This window comes from Mirounga leonina, unplaced genomic scaffold (assembly GCF_011800145.1).
Source record: "Mirounga leonina isolate KUSES-001 unplaced genomic scaffold, KU_Mleo_1.0 Mir_115, whole genome shotgun sequence".
NCBI lineage: Eukaryota > Metazoa > Chordata > Mammalia > Carnivora > Phocidae > Mirounga > Mirounga leonina.
In genome coordinates this window covers 76,063,417-76,088,328 of record NW_023270268.1, presented here as the reverse complement: position 1 = coordinate 76,088,328, position 24,912 = coordinate 76,063,417, and the positions used below count along the sequence as shown (strand labels likewise).

At 44.3% G+C, this 24,912-nt stretch overlaps 1 protein-coding gene across 1 annotated transcript in view; it reads left to right on the top strand.

Annotated features, from left to right (window-relative positions):
- DGKG (diacylglycerol kinase gamma) overlaps positions 1 to 21,711 on the top strand; it is a 208,205-nt gene extending 186,494 nt beyond the window's left edge. Inside the window, exons 25-28 of the mRNA XM_034999770.1 lie at positions 8,623 to 10,972; positions 16,895 to 16,966; positions 20,477 to 20,623; positions 20,719 to 21,711. Of these exons, the coding sequence (XP_034855661.1) occupies positions 8,623 to 8,721 (99 nt within the window). The 3' untranslated portion in view covers positions 8,722 to 10,972; positions 16,895 to 16,966; positions 20,477 to 20,623; positions 20,719 to 21,711. The remainder of the gene's footprint in view (positions 1 to 8,622; positions 10,973 to 16,894; positions 16,967 to 20,476; positions 20,624 to 20,718) is intronic.
- Positions 21,712 to 24,912: the final 3,201 nt, after the last annotated feature.

The following is a 24,912-nucleotide window of genomic DNA, read 5'->3' as shown; positions in this document are numbered from 1 at the left end:
AATTCAGGGCATAACAGAAAGTCACCTTCAGCTCACAAGAGTGAAAACAGAAGTCCCCTTGTTGAAACATTTTCCTGAAGGCACACACCAGCTGGGAAGTAACTCAGAGTGAAAGGCTTAATGACAGGACATCATGACACAAAACAATTTTTGGTAAAAATTAAAACCAGTTAAACTAGGATGAAGGAAAATAAAAACTGTTAAATATGGTTGTACCACTGAATGCACGTGGTGAAAATCATTCCAGGAGATGGAAGATCTGTCATGTAAACATTAGGGAGCTGGGTCCCAAACCTAAGGTTAGATTAACCAAGGCTGAAAGCACGTGGGAGGCCTCAGTGAAGGGATAGGGAAAAAATAATAAATAAATAAATAATTTAAAAAAATAAATAAAAATAAAAATTTTTTTTTAAGTTAAAAAAAAGGGATAGTAACAATATGCTGAATCTTTTCATTGTCTCTCTGCCCATTGATAATGAAGAAGTCTTAAGTCAGAAGAAAATTTGAATAATCACTAGTGAAATCAAAAACAGGGTGCACACCTTTCAAATCTGGGAGGGTTTAAATCTCATGAACCCCATCAATGTGGACCAGACAGAAAGCAAATAACAAGCAAACATTTAATTTTTTTAAGTTTTCATTTTAATTCAAGTTAGTTAACATACAGTGTTATATTAGTTTCAGATGTACAATATAGTGATTCGACAATCCCGTACATCACCCTAACAATAACAAGCAAACTTTAAAAAAATTTTAAGGCGAGATGAAGGAGGTTAAGACTAACTATATCAATAACGATCCAAAAAATGTGCTGAAGTCCTCTATTAAAAGAACAGTACCCTCATATTGGGTTAAAAATTAAAACCCAATGATGTGTTTCTTGTAAAAGACGTACTTAAAGCAAAAGGATGTATATATCTTTTTATTTTATCCTTTATCAAGCATAGAGAAATTAAAAGTAAAAAATGATATTATTAATTATATTAATTTTAGGCAAACTAACCTTCCAACATGTCAAAAGCATGAAGTGGAATAAAAAAGGTCACTTTTTATTGGATAAAAGGTACACTCATTTCTGAGATGTAGTAGTCATAAAATTGTAGGTGTACAATAACAGAATCAAAATATATACTGTGAAAAACAGGATGAATATATATACTGAGAAAAAAATAGATATAAAAGAAGAAGTTGACAGAGATACAAGTACTGAGAGGCTTTAAAATATTTGTTTCTACCTTTGAGGTCAAGAAGCAAAAATAAATATCACAACACTAGATGAAATAACTCTATAACCTATAAACAAATTAAATATCTCATTTTTTCAAGGATCCAGAGAGTATTTACTAAAATAGATCTTAAACTAGTTCACAAAGAAAAAAATCTGTATAAAGCCAGAAGGAAAAATCATAAAGGTTATTTTATTTGATCATAAGGCAACAAAATCAGAAATTAATAATAGAAGGGTAAATGAATAAACAAGCAAAATCCAATCACTTGATTTTTAAATTCTCCTAAAGAACAGTAGATTCACAAGGAGATCAAAACCACCATCATAGACTATTCCAAAAATAATAAAAATCAGAAGGTTCTCATTCAAAAACTGTAGAATATAGCCTAAACTATATTGGGAAGTAAATTCAAAGTATCATATACTTCCATAATTTAAAAAGGGAAAACATGTAATGAATAATTGCAAAATTAGAAGAACGACAGTAGAACAAACTGAGGAGAAGGAGAAGGAAGAAAATAATAAGGATAAGAGTAGAAATTACATAATTAGGAAGCAGGAAAATTGAGAACCAGTTCTTTAACATGTCAAATATTTGAAAGCCAATTTTAAAAACAAAAAAACAAATCAGAGACATTAAAATATAAAATATATAATGTAATAAAATATAAACATGAATGTGATGGTTTCATTTAATTATAAGACATAATATGACATATTTAATATATAATCATCTTGATTCTAATAAACTTGATCATCTCATGAAAATTCCAGATAACCTCTAATGAAAGAGAAAATGCCTTCAAAGAATTACATCCAAAATGATCTTAAAACAGATGGTCTTACTGGTGAGTTCTTCCATACTATTAGGAAATAAATATTCATGTAAACTGTTCCATATTATAAACAAAATAGAAAGTCACCTGATCCATTTCATGAAGTTGGGACAGATACAAAAACCGAACAGAAATTATGATTTTTTTTTAAGATTTGATTTATTTATTTTAGAGAGATAGAGAGAGCATGAGCAGGGGGAGGGGGAGAGGGAAAGAGGATCTCCAGCAGACTCCCTGCTGAGTGTGGAGCCTGACACGGGGCTCAGCCTCATGACCCTGGGATCACGATCTGAGCCGAAACCAAGAAGGAGACACTTAACTGACCGAGCCACCCAGGCACCCCAAAATTGTGATTTTTGAAGAAAAAACTCTTAAGAAACTAAAACCAGAAAAATACTCCCTCAAAATAATAAAAAAATATTTATCTTAAACCAATAATGAATATTTTATTTGATAGTAAAACACGAGCAGAATTCTCATTAAAATCCTGGACAAGACATGTACACTAATACTGTTTGGAAGTTTTAGCTAATGCAATATAAATGACACAGAAAAAAAAATGTAACCATTTGGAAAAGAGTCAAAACTTGTCATTATTTGCAAATACTATGATTATGTATATAGAAAGTTAATGGAATCAACTGAAAACCCCAAAGATTAAATTATTTCAGTGAAGCTCTATAAAAAGACAAAAGTTAATAGCTTTTGTATATTCCAGCACTAACTAATCAGAAGAATATAATAGAAAAAATTAAAATATAATAGCAACAACCAAAACCAAAATATTAAACTGAATTGTGAAGAAAAAATGAAAACTAGTAAGACTTGACCAATATGAAAAATATATATATTTGAGTTTTAAAACATCCCATGGTTCTAAACAGGGATCCCAAGCAAAATCTCAATGCAATTATCTTTTTTAACTTGGGAAAACAATGCAATAATTGAGGTGTTTTATGGAAGAGCTATGAGGAAGGACTTCCCACAAGGTATTAAAATAGTTACAGAGCCACAATAATTGGCATGATATTGAATAGATATATCAATAGTACAGAAGAGAGCCCTAAGAAGCCCTAGTATACATAAAAGGAAGGAAGAAAAAAAGATCATAAATTAATTTGAAAAGAATGGACTCTTTAACATAGAGTATCCAAGAAATTGCCTGTTTGGGAAAATGTCATTATATATCAAAACCTCTCACCTCAAACTATACTCCAAAAACAAAACCAGAAAAACTCCAATTCAATTAAAAATTAGGACTACCTAGGGGGAAATACAGATGACTATATTCACACTGTGAGCATGGAATTTCTGAGGAAAAGGTGACACATTTAACTATTAGCACACTGAAAAGTCTACAAGTCAAGAATCAATGTAGAAATTGTAAAGTCCAAGGACAAGTTGTTTGCAATAGCTATCTCAGAGAAGAGATTCATTCCCATAATGTCTGAAGAGCTCTTAGAAACCAGGAGAAGGGGCGCCTGGGTGGCTCAGTTGGTTAAGCGACTGCCTTCAGCTCAGGTCATGATCCTGGAGTCCCTGGATTGAGTCCCGCATCGGGCTCCCTGCTCGGCGGGGAGTCTGCTTCTCCCTCTGACCCTCCCCCCTCTCATGTGCTTGCTCTCTCTCATTCTCTCTCTCTCAAATAAATAAATAAAATCTTTAAAAAAAAAAAAAAAGAAACCAGGAGAAGATGCTAACAATGCAGTAGTTCACCAAATACCATGGACTACCAAAGCCGTGAAATACTATTCAATATCATAAATTAAGAAAAAAGGGGGGAAAGAATTTCAAATTGAAATAGTGAGAAAACCATGCCATGTTTCACTTGTCAAAGTAGCACAATTTGGTTTTCTTTTTAAAATAATAGTCATTGCTGTCGAGATGTGTTGAGGCCAACACGCAAGGGGTGAGATAAGAGTATAAACCAGAGGGGCACCTGGGTGGCCCAGTCGGTTGAGCCTCCAACTCTTGATTTCGGCTCCGGTCGTGATCTCGGGGTCGTGGGATCCAGTCCCACGTGGGGCTCCACGCTCAGTAGGAAGTCTGCTTGGGATTCTTTCCCTCTGCCTCTCACCCAACTCGTATGTGGCACATGTGTGCTCTTTCTCTCAAATAAGTAAGTCTTTAAAAAAAAAAAAAAGTGAAACCAGAAAGCTGTTCTGGAAAATATTGGGAGCCATATATCAAGAAGAACCTTACAAATATTAATATACACTGATCCAGTTCATTTCCTTTGACCCTTAAAATTTTGTTCATTATTCTTTTAGTAGGAATTTATTTTAAGTAAAATACAGGTTATCAGTGAAAAAAATGGGAGAAAAACCCAACATTTAAGAAAAGGGTTAAATAAGCTATGTGAGATTCATCAAATAGAATAATTTTCAGTCAATGAAAACCATGTTAATGAATATCTAATGACATCAGAAATGCTTGTAAAATAATGCTAAATGAAAACAGAGTAAGAAGCTGATTTCAGTGTATTGAAATGTATAAACATACAAATAAACCAGAAAACATATACCCAAAAGTTAATGGCAATTACCTCTAGGTGGTTTTTAAATTTTTCCATACTTCCCAAATTCTCAAAAAGGAGGATATGTTTGTTTATACATATAAATATATGTATATAAGAAATGTATTATTAAGCAAACTTGCCTTGTGCTTGCAGCACGATAAGATGACCTCTCATGTTTTATCATCAGTTAGGCAGCATAATTTGAGCCTTAAAATTAAGAATATTCCCCGCAGTTAGGATATCACAGTGGAAAGGGATTCCAGTTATCTAGTCCAGTGAATCCCAAACTTAAGTGTGTATCCAAATAACCTGGAAGGCTTTTAAAATACAGGTTGCTGGGTTTCTGATTCAGTAATTCTGGATGCCTGAGAATTTGCATTTCTGACAAGTTCCCAAGAGATGCTGACGCTGTTGGTGTAGGGACCACACTTGGAGAACCAATAATCTAGTCAAACTTCCTGACTTATCAACAAATCCCAGATTTCTCCTCCACCACTAGCAAAAAACCCAGTTGTCCAGCTACATCTGAAAGCCTCCAGTGGCAAGAAACCCTCTCGTGAAGCAGGGCATCCTAAGAACTTAGCTAAGACCTGAAAAAGATTGTACAAGCCCTCTCGCATCTCCCCTAGCCTCCCTTTAAGCAGGAGTATTTCCCAAATGCCTTGGGAAGGGTCCACACTTATAGTTATTGGCTGTTTTGTCGGGCATCATCTGAGTCATCTGCCCAGAGTGGGCAACGTTCAGGAAGGAGTCCCTCAGTTTATTGCTTCTCTTGAGGTAATAAAAATGTGTTGGGGTGCCTGGGTGGCTCAGTCGTTAAGCGTCTGCCTTCAGCTCAGGTCATGATCCCAGGCTCCTGGGATCGAGCCCCGCATCGGGCTCCCTGCTCTGCGGGAAGCCTGCTTCTCCCTCTCACACTCCCCTTGCTTGTGTTCCCTCTCTCGCTGCCTCTCTCTCTGTCAGATAAATAAATAAAAATCTTTTAAAAATAAATAAATAAATAAAAATAAAAATGTGTTGATGTGCGGGAAATGGTCCCCAAAACAGACTCAACACCCAGCACTAGTAAAATTTTAAAATATATTCCATTTTAAAGGGGAAGGTACATGCTGCAGTAGTTTTGTGAATTTTGAGTTGTCACACAAGAGCCTACTATATCGGTGCTCTCCCTAATGGAGCAGAGAACTAAGAAAATGGGGCTGCTATTCTTAGTGCAGATGTTGTAAATCTCTTGAAAGGTCTTTAAGAAAATCATAAAGACCTCAGTTCATTGCCTGACCAGCCCAACTAGCAGGGAGATTTGGGTTCTAACTACGGAGATAGCGGTTCCTGTCTTTCCATCAGGGGTTGAAAAGGCAAGCTTCACCATGTCCAACTACCTCCTGCAATGGGCTCTGAGCTAGGTAACCCACTAGCCTCTCCCAAATAGGGGAGAAGGGGATAAACCTCTCTTTGACTCAGAATGAAAATATGATCTCCTACTTCTTACCTTCAGTGTAGTATGTATAGTGCAGTCTCAGTTACCTATAGCACTGGAAGCCACAAACCACATCAAAATCTCGTCAGCCAGCATCTCCAAACTCCTACCCCATCAAGACCTTTGTCAAAGCTGCTGAAAACCCAAATGGGAGGGATCTGAGTTTCACTTCCTCCTCTTTGTCCTGGAGGTGCTAACAAGCAAATAAATTGCTCAGCTAGAGAAAGAAAAAGGAGAAGTAAGGGTCTTCCATCATCTAAAAAAAACGGGCTCTATCAGCGGGAAATGTAGGCAGTGCATCAGCTGCGGCTGTCTGCCCCAAACATAGCCATCTCCACTGCCAGGACATTCTCTCTCTCTCCTGGGTCATGCTCAGCCATCAGCACTTCCACAGCCCATGCTGTCAAAATGCTGTGCACTGGTTCAGGGAGTAGCATGATGAAGAAGATGAAGTTCTTCCCCATAGGCGGCTCTGGTGCCCAGGAATGAGAAAAGGCTCACCACAACACAAGGACATGTGCCACAAGTCACTCTGGTCAATTAGTGCTAAATCACACGCCACAGACAAGCTCTGTCAGAGTCCCTCATCTATGTCTCGCTTCCGTGAATTCTGGAATAAACACAATGCCCATAATAAGGCCCGTAACACAAAATGGTACTTGATATATTCTTGGTTTGTTCTTCCGAGGACTGCCACAAAAAGAAAGATGTCCCCCCCTCCTGGAGCTCCCGGGTGGTGAAAACCAGCATCCAGCATAAGAGTCATTTGCAGCTTCGATCACCCAGGTTATGCTAATTCTCCACAATGTCTTTTCGTTTCATCCTTGTCTTCCCATATCCTGGGGACTTCTAAATGTATACCTGGTTCACCCTAGTACCCTTTGAGCCAGAGTCTCCCCCACTCCAACTTTCCCTGACAAGAACTATGGAATAATTTCCCTGGAACTCTTTTCTTCATCATGTTGTTATTCTCCAGCTTAAAAGTTATCATGGCTCCCCATTACCTCACATTAAACCCGGCCTCTGCCACCTCCCCTTGAAAACCCTAGACTAACTGCCCCGCCTGCCTCTCTGACCTCATCTCTCATCCTTTGCCCTGCACTCAACCTTTTCATACGTGGCCCTTCCACCCGGTGCCTTCCCTTTCTCTTTTCACCAATACATCTCCTTCCCTTCTGTTCAGCTCTTAAAACTCTTCCTTGGTTGCTCCATCCAGACTCTTCTCCTTCCTTACCTTCTTTTTGACACCAGTTGGTCTATCCCTCCATTAATTTAAACTTGTGGATGGGTCTCTCTCTTCAAGAGTTCTGTGGTTCTCTGTGGCCACACTGTCATTTCCAATAACATAGAAACCATGAGAATGAGCTCACAGATGGCTTCTTTTGACATACATCTTTCTCCTTCACCTCCAAGGTAAGATAACAATTATTTAACTAACCGTTACATTCCATTTTACAGACCACAGCGGGCTTTCATGGACAGTCTCCCATTTGATCTTCACAACAACTTTGTGAGGAAAACAGGACAAATGTTATTACCCTCATTTTACAGTTCAGCAAGCATGGCTTTGAAGGTTAAATGATTCGTCCAGAGTCATACAGCAAAGAAGCAGGAGATCCGGGACCCAAACCCAGGTCCTTGAATCCTAAGTGCCTTGTTCCCACATCATCTTCCTACTCTGGACATGTGTCACACTTGATAAATGCTGATGGACTGATAATGCAGATTAGTAATGTGCAGTGTCATCAGGTCATATTCAAATAGGGATTTAGCATTCTGAAGCCACGCCCTAAGGATAAGGTTGGGAAGAAAGGCAAAAATGAGAATTCACTAGTGTCTTTCACTTCCAACTGACTTAAAGTCTGCAGGAGAAAAAAACTCATAAAACTTAAAATTTAAAAAAAAAAAAAGAAGAAGAAGAAGAGGCTTTTAAAAAGAAAGTTGGGTTTTTTCCTGGAAAGCTAAGAAAAGAGGAAACACCTAAGGGACTCACTTGAAACTTTCCACATGATGTGGCTTGGGTCAGATGTCAGACTGAAGCCTCTAGGTTGACTTGAAGTTCACTGGTTGATATCTCTGCCCTGCCTGGACAGGAACGGCCAGGAGCAGTGGAAGCTAGGAATCCCAAGAACTGGACTCTCGGCTATTCTGCTCTCTCTGTGTGACCTTAGGCTAATCCAAGGCTCAACAGAGCCTTGGGCCTCCATTCCTTTATCTGTCCTGCAGAGAGGTTGAATGAGATGGTCCCTGAGATCTCCTCCGGCTGTGACACTTGGAGAATCTATGAATAGCAAGGACGCAAGACAGGTGCGAGCTGATCACCATGTGGGAAGCTCACACCTGTCTCTCCCCAGTGTTTCCGCCCCTCACTTCCAGCAGTGCCAGACTCCAGGCCCAGTGAGGGTCCAGTTGCCAATTTTAAAGCTGTTCAAGGACAGTCGTCCTTCTGCATGGGGCTCCTTCCAACCCGAAGCTGGCCTGCCTTCCTCCCTCTGCAACTCCCTCTCTCACAGGTTACTGGGATTTGCATGCTACTAACTCATTTATGTCTCTTTGCTTTTAGATTAAAATTACTCACAAGAATCAAGCACCTATGATGATGGGGCCTCCCCAGAAGAGCAGCTTCTTTTCGCTGAGGAGGAAGAGCCGTTCAAAAGACTAAATAATACGCCAAATGCCAGTTAAACCAAGAGAGAAAACAAGAGACTGTAACACACACACACACACACACACACATACACACACGCGTGCGCGCGCAAACACACGCACACTCATCTCTAACCAGTGGAAGCAAAGCCACCCATCGGGAAGAAATCTTCATCTTGCCGTACATGCTCTCTACTTCAACAGTGGACACACCCCAACAGAGCCGGTACCGACAGAAAATTTTGAACAGACTTAGGGCCGACCGGGGTGCGGTTGGCTCGTATGGCAACCTCCACATTCCCAGAAGGCCGTGAGTGGGACTTTCTGAGACTGAAGGAGAAATCCCCCTTTCTTCCCACCAGTCCTGCAAGTTCCCTCACAGACGCTCACAAGAAGCAGGCTGCAGGTTTCCTGCCTATGTTGAGATCGGATGTGGCCAAGGGAAAGAGCTCCCATTCCAGAGAATTTACACAAAGGTCCCTCTGTACAGAGACCAACAGCCTCCAGCGCTCAGAGCATAACCTTGGCAGGGCTCAGCAAGCGCACGTTGGTTGCTTAGTTGTCCTTCAAGCAGCAACTTCTCCCTGAACTTGCTGAGGAGGCAGAAAGGCTGTGGAAAGCTGTGTTTCCATTCTTGGTTCTCCACGCTGTCAGTGGGCACTTGTTATTTTCCCAAAGGCTTCTCCTGGTGGCTGTGTGTTTGTTGAGAGACAGCTCCAAGAGCCCCCCCAGCAGCCTGCACGGCACACCTTCGATGTGGTATTTATTTTCTTAGTTCTGTGAACACCTGGGAGGGAAAGCAGAGAAACTGGGATTTATTTTTCAAATTGGTGTCATAATATTGTGTAAAAAGGGAAGAAAAAAAAAAACCACCCCCAGTTTCTTTCTTTTTCAAGCCAAAGCGTGTTTCCTGTTTTGAGTTCCAAGCCCTGGTGGCAGACTACTCCTGAAGGCAGAGAAGATGAGAAGGAAGGGCCTTTTGCTGAGAAGACCAGGAGACAAGCCCATCAGGTGGCTCCCACCTGCCTCTTTGCACCTACCACTCCCAGAGCATGACCTGAGGGCCCTTCTGATGGTCTTATGTGTGTGTACATATATGTAGCATATATATTTATACATATAAATATTTATTTACTGATGGACTTTTCCTGATTGAAAAAAAAAAAACATATGTAGACGAGGAACAGAAAGTAGGAAAGAAAAAGTAGGTTCTTACTCCCCCATCCCACCATTTCATTGTCAAGACACATTTCCCCATGGTGATCATGAGATTTAAGGGAAATGAAAGTAGCTTCTTATCATAAAGAGACTAAGAATTCCTATTCTGGATTCTCAAAACAGCCATGAAAGATATGCTGGACAGAATTACTCTCTCACTTGCCAGCAAGAGATAGTCTCAGAAAAGTTAAGAGACTTGTACATGGTATCTTAACTAATGTGGTTTGAGAATAGGTGCCACTAAGAGGATGTTTATTAGAGAGAAGAATCCACACATCTTAGAATAGGATCATTTCTGGCCACTGAGAAATTATTCCATTCGAATCCAGGTTTCCAGGGAAGGATGAATACGTAGCACATGTGTGGATGTGACAGGCCCACACAAGGAAATGAGGGCCTCGTGATGCTTCCCAGAGATTCTCTCTGGCCTGAACTGGTAAGAAGTTGGTCTGGGTTGAAGGCACTAGACAGATCATCAGATTAAGCTCTCCACCTGTCAACTCGTCATGGTCGTCATGGCCTCTTAGTCTGGAAGCACCTGTGGCTGCAGGGATGACTTCAGTTGGAGACTCAGAAGAAGGACCAAGGCACCTTCTGCAAGGTGTTGCCAGCCAATACCCAGAGGGGTCCCAGCAGAGCTCAGTGGGCTTCATGCAGCTGCTGCCAGCATTACCCAATTCCTTTTGCGAGGGCAAGTCTGTGTAGAGCTTCATTAGTAGACAGAAACATTTGCCTTGGTGCCTTTGCTCCATCGGACCTCCATCCCCTCCGAGATTTCTTAAGAGGACACGTGGGCCCACTCGACATCACTCCACTGAGCGCTCTCTAATCTCCTTGCACTGAGTCAGGAGCTTTGCACAAGGAAGGGAAATTAAGATTGTGTGTATACACTGATCCTAACTCTGAAGGAAGCAATCATCTAGGACCATCCTGCTGGACCCAACAGTGCGAAACAGTGGGTGAGGGGACAGCCAGGCTGCCTGAAGAATGTCCTGAATGATGGGATCCTTGGTGATGGGACGGACCAACAAGTTCCAGAATAACAACAGGTACTGTCTTGGAAGCCACTTGATTTTGAAACAGAGGCAGGTTCAGATTTGAGGTCACTGATTCTGAGAAATTTACAGAAGTTTTTGCATGTGTTTCAACCCCAATCCCCCAAGATTGAGGCTGTTGAGACGTGGCACTGTGGACAGGTGAAACTGAGTTGCAGAGATTCACAAGTCAGAGTGGCCCCTGCCTGTTCTAGTCTAGTGCATAGGACTTGCAGTGTTGCCTGAGAGACATGTCCCAAAGCCTCCCTAGAGCCACAGAGTATAAGAAGGCAGTGGAATAGTACTTCCAATTTGGTAACCTCAGTAAGTCTAGTGGTGGTGTTTAGTGTGATATTGCAACTCATTCCTTAACTACTGTGACCATGGTTTCTTCCTGTAGAGTACCTCACCATAGTGGGCCTCCCAGTAATCTCAGAGGTTGATGGAGAAGGTATTAATCTCCCAATCTTAATAATGAGACAGTGAAGCTTAATAAGGGTTCAGTGACTTCTCAAAGTCACACACTAAGGCAATCAGGGCAGAATCCAGTCCCTTAGTCTTCATCCTATTCTGATTGTGACCATGCAACAGACATGTTCCCACCTGCCCCCACGGTTCTACCCTACCAGCAATAAAAATAATGAAACAGAAAATCTTCAGTACATCATGTTGTCCCTGGACTATTGAGCTGAGAGTTGCATCTCATTATGGCTTGGTCTTTGTGGATTTCCTCCAGTGAGTTGAGAATGGAGATAGGCTTAGTAGAATGATTATATTTCAGGTCAGAGACCAGCTCCTCTCAAGATAGTTCTTTCCACAGATGGAAAAGATATGTTAAAATTGCCAAATAAATTAGGAAATACTTGGCAGAATCTGGAAGAGCCTCCAGACTGGCGTTACATAACATGCATATACATTATACATATGCACATTATATAAGGTGACATAGTACTTAATGTGCTGTATATATTATGCAAATTACATATTTGTGAGTAATCATGATAAATATAGAGACCCACTAATCACTTTTTTACACATACTCAGTGACAGATTAGGAAGTTACTTTGCCAGAGAGTCTTAAAACTTACTCTCTCCTGCTGCTTTGGTTCCAATTCCTGACAAAAATAATTGCATCAACTTTTCCCATCTCTAGCCCCCTCTCCTCTTGGCCAAAACCCTCAGTTACCTCCTGTCCCAGCTAAGCTGTACCTTCCATGGAACACACCACAATTGGGTCCATAAAAATAGAATCATGGGGATGGGAAGGATCTAGACTTCCAGATTCCCCTATGTCCCAGGCCTACACCTCAACATTCCCAGGCAAGTGGGTGCCTAATGTTAATACCAAAGGGAGAGAGGAGAGCAGAGGGGAGGGAGGAAGGGAGGAAGAGTCTACCAACCCTCCAAAGAAGGAAACTTCATAGTGTTCCTTGGCTACCAGTTCCAGGATCCAACAATAACCAGTCAGGAAGTTATTTCAAATGCCTAAGTCCCCACAGCATATCTGAGACCATAATTTCCTAAGATGTGTTTCACAAAATGCTAGTAGCCATAAAATGCCCATGAAAACAGAGTTCTTTGATCAAGTACTAGCTCCCTTTCTAGGAGAGACATAGAAAGGCTTAACTCTAAGAATTCACAGTAAAGAACCATAGGGTCCTTTGTTTGTCTGCCAACATCTATAGATTAGAAACACTGCCTTATGCCCACCATTTCTTCTTTTTGTTCTCAGTGGAGATGGGAACACACAAGTAACCATCCTCAGCAACAATGTTCCAAAAAGTACTTCTCTAGGACAAGGAATCTCCAGTCTTAAGACACTCTTTAGTTTCTTCTGTGTGATTCTTTAACTGTTTTTATTGTTCTCCTCTACATGTCTTCAAGCAAGAATCAAGGATCTGGACTCTTTGTCCCCCTGGAGGGGAGGGGGGCGGGGGGGGGAAAGAGGGACTGGGGACACATGATAGCTGCCAGGGGTCAGACTTCATCTGTGTAGCTCCAGAGAACAGAACCAGGTGTAAACAGCACAGTCAGAGGGAGGTTGATTTGTATTCAATTTAATGACTTCTTTTGGAACTGGCCAAATATGGAAGGGGCTGCCTTCCGGGGCAATGAACAGTTAGCCGCTCTTATGGGAAGTGTTAGGTGGGGCAGAAGCAATGATTGATCTACCTTGTCCAACAAGCTAGTGAAACTGGTTTTGTCAGCAACAATGTTAAGTCAATATCTGTTACTTCGTTTTGAACAGCATACCTCAGTGTCCCATGTTTTCTGAAAGAATGAAAATGACTCCCAGAGAGATTTCTGGATCAGCGGGTACTAACCAGTTAGACCACACCTAATATGTGGTGATCTCCCCTCAGTAGCTTGGAGAGTTAAAGGAATGAGGTACAGTATTCAGACGAAAAGAGGATCTGCCTTTCTTACTGGGGTCCATACTGGCAGTGTGGAACTCTTCTTGTCCGACAAATACCAGACCTGCATCTGGCTTGCAATAACCAGGAAAAAGAAACCATCCCACATCTCAAATATCAATCCAGTTTTAGATAAAACAAGAGAGCAGAATTGTATAGAATTTCACATGGAGCCATTGTTTGTGGCTCACCTTGATGTCTCATCATGCTGGAGTAGGTCTTTCAACTTTCTACTATAGAGAGAAAACAGGAAAAGGAGACAGGGGAGGAAATTCCCATTTATTGCTTACTGGATACAAGGCACCATGTCAAGGTCTATTCATGTGCTGTCCCATTTAATCCTCAGGATAGCCTATGATATGGGTATTGTACTTATTTCACAGATGAAGGAATTAGTGCATAGAAAGGTGAAGTACCTTGTCCAAGGTCAAAAAAGATAGTAAGTAGTAACAGCTAAGACTTGACATGGATCTGTCTCACCAAAAATGTATGCTTTCTCTACTAGACTTCAGTGCTTTTACCATCCTCGTCTGTTCCCAACCCTGCAATCATTCTGGGTGAGGTTACACAGCATTGGCAGATTGATCTATCAGGTCCACCTCTGTATAGCCATCTAATCATGTTCCTACTAAAGAACTTACAGGGCTTGTTCACATTTAAACTCAACAACCTCCGTGGGCAGCTGGAACCCCAAACCTCAACTTTGCAATCAGATTGGCAGCCAAAACTCGATCTTCAATGTTTCAGATTCTAGCGGAATGGGACTCGTTTCCCAGGGCTCCCTAATAGATTTTCAACTGTTCAGCTCTGTGAGTGGGAGAGCAACAAGCAGCCTTCTCAGACGTAAATGCCATGGTCAATGGTGACTGGCCTGCACGGGGAAGGAGGGCTGGTGTTGTTGACGGGAGCCTCCAGCAAGAAGGCTCTGCATGTGCTCCTCATTAGTGATAGGCGTGGGCTGGGCCATCTGTATTCCACAGGAGAACAGAATGGCAGGCTGCCTTTCAGATGCCAAGAGAAGCTATCTAATGGGAAGATCCAGAGAGCTCAAAAAGCAGACAGGCATCTTTCTGCACGGGGATCTCTGTGGGAAAAGGGACACAGAAAGCCAAGGGTTTTTGGAAATTAATGGCTTCACTTGCTGGGCAACCCCCCGCCCCCCGGCCACCACTTCATTCGTCATGCCCGTGGTGCAGAATGGCAAGCCGAGCCCTGCAGCCTCAGCTGCTAGCTCAACTCCCTTAGCACCCACGATGAACCCACATCATCCTGAAATCTGTGGCTGCAGTGGCCGGTGCATTATAACAAGGCACCAGAGTTTGCAGGGAAGCCTGCAAGTCTCCCAAGGGCCAGGAAGCACAGCAGCTAGGAGAGGCCATATGACTGGATGCTCAGTGCAGATTCTAGAGGGATAATCAGAAAACGTGAGGACAACTCGAAATGCTCCAAATTAGGAAAATGCAAGTTGGAAGCAAAGCAGAGAACATATACCCCAGTATCAAGCATGTAGTAGGTAATGAATAAATATGTGTTAAATGAATAAACAGCTAAAGTGGGCATCTGTCCTATCCTGGAATGGGTCGGGGAAGGGGAGGTAGAGGCGATGAAAGCTTTTTAACTAACAGCTCAGGAACTTGAACCCACAGGATGTAGAGGGAGCTCCTGGGGGCCTCTAACTACACAGACATCTGTTGAATGATGGACACAGCTAAATATGGATCATCAAAGGGCTTTCTAGGTCACATGGAGGGCAGTTTCATGATTCAGAAAATATGAAATTCAACCTGGACAGAAAGACAGAAATATTTGCAATCTCCTTCTTAGCCATCGGGTCAGAGTGGACAAAGAATAAAAAGGCAACACAAGTGGGGTTACAACACAGTAAGAGATCGACATAATAAGGGACAGATTCAAGAGATGAAAAGACATGGAGAACTGGGTGTTTTTTTAGCAGATTTATTTGGGCAAGGGAGCTGAGCACTATAGTTCAAAAATGAAAGAAAGGACCAACAAATCCTTTAAAAAAAAAAAAAAGGCAGCTTAAAAGTTGAGTTAATGGGAAGATGGACATGTCCAGGCGTTGATGAAATTGTTAGTAAATAACTATCATTTACTGTGTGGTCCCAAGCCTATTACTTTGATGAGCACTGTTAACCTGCACAGGAACCCTAATGAAGTTGGTGGTGTACAGTTCCCTACTTGAGAAACAAGGAAACTGAGAAACAGAGCAATCCCCTCGCGGCAGCTCCATCAGTATCTACCTTCAAAGCCAGGCCTGTGCTTTGAAGGTACAGGCCAGTGTGGATTCCTCTGAGCTCCAAGCACAGTGGCAGGGATTTACTACCCCAAACCAGTCCCGTGGGTGCACGCACACCTTACCCTCCCTTCTTCTCAGGCCCTCTCTCCAGAGGCGCCAGCTGGGCCTTGTTCTAGGACCTGGCTCAGTCAACAATGGACAACTGGTAAAGAACTCACCAGATCAGGGTGTTCACATGATATGAAAGACCACCGTAAAGGATACAGATACCATATTAAGGATCAGGAGCAAGTGAAATGAGGTCAGGTAGTCAAACATCTGAATTCAGTAACGGATAAGTAAAGGTGGAACAGAGATCCGAAACATCTTTTTAAAAATCTCTTGGATAAATCATAATTTGGGGTAAGAAGACTGCTCTAGAATGATGCAAAAAATTTTTTTGAACTTTTTCCTTTCCATAAAAAAACCCCAAAAAATCCTTTTAAAAATTGAAACTTAGCAAGAATTACAAGGTGAGTGATAATAAAATGGTCATCTCTTTTTTCCTTAGACAAGACAAAAGGAAATCAATTTCTAAACCTCACAATGTAAATAGCAATCCAGAAAAAGATTCCAGGAAGTGTGCATTTTCTGTTGAGGGATTAAACATCAGTACGTTCAAAGTAATTCATGAACTTATTTTTTGTTCTTACTTATTTTTTAAAAAAACTGGTACCAGTTGGTTACCAGAAAATGGCATGATCTTCAAGAAAAGAAAAATTTTCTTGGTGAATATTTCCTCTCTCCCCGACATCTTTGAGGTAAAAGGATTGAGAACTAACTAGATCTTTTAACTCACAGCAACGTACATCCGCGGAAGGTGTTAATAATAGAGGATATCATTAAATTGCTGTTTGGGGTTTGCTATCATCCTACTGTGCTACCACCAGGCATGTAGGTAATGATAATAAACCTAAAAGGATGAAGTAATCCCAACTCCCTCCCTCTCCCTGTCAGCCTCCTAAAGCTTCCCACCATGGCCGTCCAGGTTAAATATACTTTCCTGAATTAGAATAGCTGGGAATAATTTCTTTTTATTATGGAGATTTTCAAACATACAGAAAAGCAGAGCCATGAGTATAACGAGAACACATATACCTGTCACTTAGATTTAACAATCGTTATCATTTTGCCATATCTGTTTCATTTTTTTCCTGAGGTATTTTAAAGTAAATTACAGATGTCATGACATCTCACACCAAAATACTTTCACATATATCATTATAGGGGATCCTTCTTGATGTGGGAAAGGCTGTGTATATCAAACACACTGCTGTCAGAAGATGTCTGGGTGCTCTGGTAAGCTCGGTCACTTCTCATTCACAAATAGAAGTTAATCAGGACATCACTCTAATACTAATGAGGAGAAAGTTTTGGGAGAACCCAAGGAAGGTCTTAGCTGTATTCAAAACGTTCCTGATTGATCTAGAGAGAGGAAAGTCAACAGCACATTAACTAAATTCTCAGAAGATAAGAAGTGGGGAAGTGTTTGTTATAAGCACTAATGATACCAGAGAGAAAACTCAAAGCACTTGGAGGAAGTAGAAATTTACCTAAACAGTGCATGTTCTTGTTTTTGAAATAAAAATTGTTTAAAACATTGGTAATTACAGAAAGACTGGGCACAGGTAAAACAGTAAAACATTCTATCTGCAGATTCCTTTAATCATAGAAAAGACAGTTGTGGTTTTTGCCCCCACCATGTGATGAACATGGCGCTAGACTGGGTGGGGCGGGGGGTGAGCCGCCGAGATGTACAGACAGGTCCTCCCCCTCCGCTGGGGCATAACTGACCTGGAAGTGCGTCAACTCCCAAGAGAACGTCTGGGAAGCTTGGTTGAGAAGCGTTGGCTCACTTATGCAGGGTAAGATATCATTTTCAGTAGGCAAAGAGTAAGGAAAGCAGGTATCATTCCACTTGCTCTGTGCTTCGCTGCTGGGGTCAGGGCAGGCTAACTGCAGGTGTTCTGAGCAAGATGGCGGGCAAGGTGGTTGGGTGGTTGGCTTACAAAAGTCTGCCGGCTCAGTGATTCTGCCAAACAAAAGAGAAGCAGGCAAAATGAGGGACAGCAGGTTCCGGAATGTTCAGCCTGTCTCCATCAATAAATGAAATAAGTTTCCTATTCAAAACAGCCTAGGTGTCTGCAACAACTGGAAACCAAGGCCTGATACCCAGCCTGTGGCTGGTGGACCTAACTGAGCACCCCTCTGGCTTTCCACGCATCAAGAGGAAAAGCTTCCTTATCCATACCCCCAGGGCACATCTACCTCTTTTTGACTCCTGAAACACCCCCACCCCACCACCCCTTCCCCCACACCATGAGGCTCATAAGAAGCAGCACCTCCCTCTTTTCTCATAACATTGCTGCCATAAGGAAGGCAAGTCTCTGTTGACTGACTCGGCGATGAAAATTGTTTCCATCCTCCTGAGAGTAGGAACATGCTTTCTTCCCAGAGCGCCCCCTCTTTGGAAGCACACAGTCTCTCCTGAGCTCCCTCCTCCAGCCTCACCCCTGGCCCCGAGGAGCCCAGGATCCGCTGATGGGCGAGAAAACACATGAGCTCACTGGAGCTTATATAAGAGCTCTTGGCAGGCCTTCCCCGGGAGCATGCTCACATTTGCCTTGTCTAGGCAGTGTGATTTTTCTCTTCTCTATCTTCTCAGAACAGAGAGGCCGATTTGTCCTGCTCATTAGTGGCTTTGTAGCTGGGAGAAGGAAGCACAGTGTTCCCTCCTAAATCCCAGTGACTCGAACTGGCAGATGTTTTCTGAGGGGGAGAAATAGTATCCACGAGACAGAATTCACCTGCAGGCCTTGAGCCCCCTCACACTGGCACTACCCCTTCTCTCGGCTCTTGTCTACGAGGAGCCCGTGCGGCTTCCGTCACCCAGAAGAGCAGTGAAAGCCGTAAGGGCCGAAGCAGCCTTGACATCTCAGGGGACTCCCGCTCTGATGTCCCTTCTGAGATGTTTGTGAGCAAGGTCTAGGGCAGGGAGAGACAAAATAAGATGGAAACCCTCCTCTTCCCCCAAAGGAAGAAACAGAACATTAATGGGGATCTTCCAGGTGTTCCCCTCGGCAGGAAATTGATCCTGTGTCCCGAAGACTGGGTGAAAACTCCTTTCCTCTCCCAGATGCCATTGTCTTGAGGGAGGAAAGACAGTTTGGGGAAACATGGGGGAACTGCGCTCTGGAAACTCAAAGAGAAGGGAGGAGAGACAGAAAGGGAAGGCTGTCAACCCAATCTCCAAATTCAGTGGATGTTTTACATAGCTCCCAAGAGAAGGGATGTGGTTCTTCTCCTGCCCCTGAGGGACAAAAAGGAGGCGGAGGAGCGGGGAGGGGGGGGGTGCCTGGCTGTGATGGGCTCCCTCTGCTGCCCCATCACTCCAGGCCTGGGCAGCTAGGAGCAGTGCCAGACAAGACGGAGGAGCTCAGCCTTTGCCTCCTCATTTTCCTTCCTGAGCTTCAAAGGCTGGGACCCGGGGCGCTTAGTACCCACAGGCAAGGGGGGGTTGCCCTCTCCTCCCCCTGCTCCTCTCCCGAGGCCAACACCACCTCCTGCCTCACACCAAGCAGCAGTAGGGACAGGGGCAAGTGTCAGATCATGTCTCACCTTTCCCGCCTGTCAGATGGGGCTGGAGACGCTGGTTCATACATTTGTTCATTTATCCATCGATAAATATTGTGTTATTAACCAATGTCTATTTGCCAGGCACTGGACCCTAACTTCTTAACCTGTTTCAACACGATTCTCTTGCTTTTTCTCCACCATTTCCCATCCCATTCTGCTTTTCCCAACCTCCACCCACCCCCAATGCCCACTTCTTCCACCTTTTCTTCTTTCTTTTATTCTCATGATGTTTCTCTTCCCTTTTCTCCCACAATTCTATTTTTAGAGCTTTCATACATAAAATCAGAGGATCGCAGGGATCTTAAGGGGACATTTGCCCACTTTGTTATCTCCAGGCAAGGCTGTGCTGAAAAGGCCCAGGGAAGATCAGAGAACATAGTCCAGAGCCCGATTTCAGGATGTAATTTGAGTGTCTCACAGCTTCTGCCATCAAGAAATTATCCCCAGTGTCTAACCGAAACCCCTCTATTCAGTACTATTCTCCTTTTTCTCTTTACCCTTTGAGTCACATCTCAGGCATAGAGCACCTTTGTGGATATAGAACCATTGGGAAGTCTAATGCAAAGCAACGTAGCTGAACATCCCAGACCAGAGGGTATTAGTATGAAAACAACAGAATCAGGAGCAAAGAAGGGACCCAGAGGCCATGGCAGTGAAGTGGGTTTGACTTCTGTGAAATCAACAAAAACAGAATAAGCCATAACCCTCAAGCATAATCCTACTGGAGTCGCAATTTCGGATTGACTACCTCAGTTAACACAAAAAGTCCACTGAGCAGGGAGTTCTGGAATCAGTCCCCTATTGTTGGAAAGGCTCTTCCTTAGATGTCATCGTGTTCAGCCTTGCATGCTGAGTTGGTGGCCAGCGTAGCACAAGGTCTGTGGTCTGTTGATGGTAGTTGAGTTACAAATGGTGGTCATTCAATCTCGGTTCCAATGTGACCATATACAGAATTCCCCTCCAAAGCCATTTTTCCTGGCCTCTGGGGAGGAGGCAGGCCAGGGCTACACTTGGACAGGGCCCGATGCACCAAATGTTGCTCTCTTGGATCTGTGTGAACCTGCCAAGCTGGCTCACAGTCTTGATGGAGGCAGTGTGCCTAGTGAGTAGGTCACCGGACAAGGAGGCAGATTTCAATATCTACAGCATTTTCTTTCTTCCTTTCTTCTTCAGATGAAAAGAGGCAGGAGATCAAACTAAAGAGAAGAGGGTCCTACAGCAAGTTGCTGACCCAGGTTCTATCACAGCTGCCCTCTTCCATCGAATGGGCAGAAGTAACTTTTTGTGCCTCTCTGTACCATCATCATCCACGCTCAGTAGGTACGTGTGAGAAAGTGTTCTTGTTAGCCAGGAAGCATAACCCCAAAGAAGCCACTGCTAAAGGGGTTCTGACGGATGCTTTTCTCTCTCTGCAGGAAACAAGTAAGACCCTTCTAGCTTGGAAAAGTCTGGCCACTGTTCCATAGAGCTGCTGTGGAAGGAGCCATTCCATGTGCCAGGATGATGTGAGGGATGAAACCCTGCCTGGGAAACAAGAGCAACACGGGGAGTAGGCTCCATGCTGTCTCAGCCACATGGCCTTGGACATGTCCTTTAGCCTTCTGGGACCTTTCTTTCTCCGTCTATCCAACAAGGGGGGCTCTAAAGACTTTCCCTCTTCAACGATCTTGCCCTTACCTGGAGTAAATCCTGCGGCCATGGGAGAGGGGGTGGGGTCCTTGTTCTTAGGGGTCTTCCAGCAGGCCCAAGGCTCCCCACCAGCCCTGCTACCCTGGAGGGCTACTCTTCCTCCCTTAAAGAATCTTCTCTTCCCTCTTCAGGATTGATCACGCTCAGAAATTAGCTGATATGGGGGGCCAACATAAAAAAAAAACCGACAAGGAAACTCTTTGGTAAGCCCTCCACCTTTACACACACGCACACACACATACACAAACACACATACTCAGTCCCTGACGTGTAAACATTTTCCATTCTGTGGATCAAACCTATTTTACCCTTTCTCATTGCCAGTGTGTTAGGAGAGAATCCATTCCCACCAGTGGAAAAGCACCACTTCCCTTTAGAGAACTTAGCTAAAGCTCAGCGTTTGGGGTGACCCTGGGCATAAGCTGAAGCTACACGTCCTAACGCACCTCACCTGCGGCCCATAAATGCAGACTCTTGCCAGCCGAGACTGAGGCGGTGACTGGGTAGCACAGCGCCAGGGTCCCGATCCTTCACTCCTCACTCGTCCACCTCCGCTGCCTCGTCCACCCGTAGATACGCTACTCCGTCAGGGTGGTCGCCTGCTCGAGCCTGCCTGTCTGCCTGCCGGAGTGCCGTGGACTTGTTCCTGTAATGTGCCGTGTGTACGTGTGTCCTGACTCTGTGGTTTACTACAAATAAACCTGACAGCGGACCGCTGACCTCTGACCTCCTGGTGGTTTCTTTCCAAGCCGCCGCTCGAGAAACCGGAGTTGTCTGATCAGCCACAGGGCGCCGGAGACGAGCAGGCTCCCCGAGGCTGGTCTGTGGCCCTTCACAGGTGCCCCCTGCCACGGCTCTGCTCAGACGCAGGGACTGGGAAGAAGGGAAGCTCTCTGTTGCCACTTTCCTGGTGTTGCAGGAGCGGGAGAGGGAGCCAAAAATCCTATTAAATAAGCCTTTACTAAACGTTCCATGGTCCTCATTTCATTGATACCTGAAAACTCCCCTCTGAAGGGATGAGCATTTTAGAGATCAGGAATCAGAGGCTCGTAAGTGGTCATTAACCTGCTCACAAGTAACATAATAAGTAACCCAGTTCTTCTCTCATATCCCAGTCTTGCTCTTTCCTCTACACCAGTGTTTCTCCGAGGGGGGGCCCGGGACTGCTAACATCAGAAACACCTGAGGTCTGGATTCCTGAGCCCCGTCAGACCTCCTGAATCATGGTCTCTAAGAGTAGGACCCTCAAATCTGGGTCGGTACATAAATCCTTGTGTGCACCGCGCCGCACCCTGCTGGGGGGACAGGACCACTCTGCGAGGCCCAGCCAAGCCAGCACTTTAGCAGAGCTCAGAAACTGGAGTCTGTGGAAGAGTGCCATGAGACAGAAGAGACCCGGAGGGGAGACAGATCTGGGAAGAAGCAAGGCTGTGCACTGCACATCAGAGTTGGCTGGCCCGTCGCCCCAGAAGGTGGACCTCAACAATAGGTCCATCAGCTCATCTCCAGGCTGAGGGGTCTCAAGCCAAGGGTTCAAAGTCACACCCGGGTGGGGCTAGGCAAGGGGGTGTGGGCTCAACCCAGCAGCCTCGGGGACAGCGACCTACAACGGTGCAGCCCCTACTGCCTTTTCAGTCGCCATCGCCCTGCCCCGCCCCGCCTGACTGGCCAGTCCCAGCATGCGAAGAGCCATCATCTTTGTCTCTCCAGTTCCCTTCCTGCCACAAGTGACCAACAGTGTTCCAAAAGACCCAGAACTCAGGCCCTGAAGTCTGTCTTCTCCGTGTCCCTGCTGTCATCCTTGGGGCTGGGCAAGGACTCTGGCCTCAGGGAACCTCACCAACATGTTACTCACTCCTACACATTCCCTCTCCTTTCCACCTGGATCTGCCGAGCTCTATTTTGTGCCCTGGAGTCCAGGTGGAGGCTTCTGAAGTGATGGTGGGGTTGTTTGAGGTGGGGCACTGTGAGACGGATGCATCACTCCTACTGGGGGCAGGACAAAATTCTGGAAATAGCTCCACGGCCGCTCAACTGGGGACAGTCAGCTACAGTCTCACGCAGCCCGCTGCAACACTAACTATGTGGGAAAAATATTTTCCTCAAGGAAATGGCTTTTCTGGAGTCAAGAAATCAAGAAAACACCTCCTGTACAGAATTTGACGCAACCAAATCAGCAAAACATTTAAATTATGAATGCAGAAAGTGGTTTATGATACAGAGTGAGAATTCTTATAGTGAGAATTCTCTCCCATCTCTGTAGCTAGGAAAAGAATTGGGTAAACAAGGAAAATTCTGGTCCATTCAAGAACAAAGGCCCTTAGCAGTTGTGTTTGCATTTTAAACAATAGCAAAGAATAAGCCATTTGCTGAAGCATTTACAAGATTTTCTAACACGTGTGACCATGTTCCTGCTCCTTCCCCCACTTAACAGGTTACTGTGTGCCTTTAAAAGTAACAACACTGCCTTTGTTTTTAAATGTTCTTCCCTCCTACTTTCCATTAAACCAAACTATCAATTATTACAGAAATATTTCTGAATCTAAAACCTTCAAGCCATTCAGAGAGGGAGGAGAAAGTCAAAGAGAGCCAACGTGGCAAGGATCTTTCAGAAAGAAAGATCAGAGAGGTCCGAAGGAAAAACAGTGGTCTCAGATTGGAGGGCTTGCAGAGAGCACCGAGTCTGACCTCTCAGCCAGAGCGAGACTCAGCCCCTGTCCCGTGCATGGTCACCCCTGCCTCAAGACTTCTGCTGATGGGCAGCCCGCCACATTGCCAGGGAGCACCTCCAGAAGGTCTCTGAGCCTTAGGCAGGCTCCTATTACACCCAAGTCTGCCTCTCATTGACTCCCATCCACTGGATCCCAGCTTGGCCACTAGCAACCCAAAATACATTTACCTCTGCGGTAAGACAGGGTGCAGACACCTCAGAACAGCGACCTCGTCCTAACTTTTTTCCCCCTCCAGACTAAACCTCCCCCGAATCCTTAAATCATCCTTTATATGTCGTGACTCTCAGACCCTAAGCTATTCTTTCTCTGGAGCTTTCTCTGGAACGACAACGGTTTGCCAAGGTCCCTCTTAAAATGCAATTCCCAGAACCGAACCCAGTGCCCCAGAAACGGGTGGATAAGTGCAGAGCCACATCCCGCGCTCTGGACTCTGCATTCGCGTCCCTTGGCAGCCAGATGGCTCTGCTGGGGCACCCCCTCTCACCACAGCCATCTCCCACCTCCCGGGAGCGCCAGTCACTACCGTTGGGGCGGTGTTTCACTGATCACCAAGTCCCTTCAGAAACACGGCCTCGTTTACTCCTCACCACAGCTCCGGGAGGGTGATTAGAGATGAGGAAGCTAAGGTCTTTCCAAGGCCACATGGCCAGGCCTCATGCCCTGAGCCTGTGGTTCCAACCCCTTGCTCCTCCACACACACCCATGTTGCCTTTTCACTGAACGTCTATTAAGGCCAAGAAAGTCTCCCTGGCTCCATTTGTTAGTGTCTACTCAAAATCTTTTTCGGGGCACCTGGATGGCTCAGTCAAACATCTGCCTTCAGCTCAGGTTATGATCCCAGGGTCCTGGGATCGAGCCCCACATAGGGCTCTCCGCTCAGAGAAGAGCCTGCTTCTCCCTCTCCCTCTGCCTGCCACTCCCCCTGCTTGTGCGCGCTCTCTCTCTGTGTCAAATAAATAAATACGATCTTTTTGAAAACATGTTTTTCTTTTTTCCGTTCCATTTTGTCTTGTTAATTTCTGCCCATCCTCGAACCTGTCTAGATCTTTTTGACTCCCATTTCTGCTGCCCCATATATTAAAGGGAAGACAATGGGTCAAAGAGAGAAGGCAGCAGAAGAGGATGAAGGACCAAACAAGGACGGAGGAAGGAGCTGGAAAGGGAGCATCTCAGAGAAGAATGGGCAGC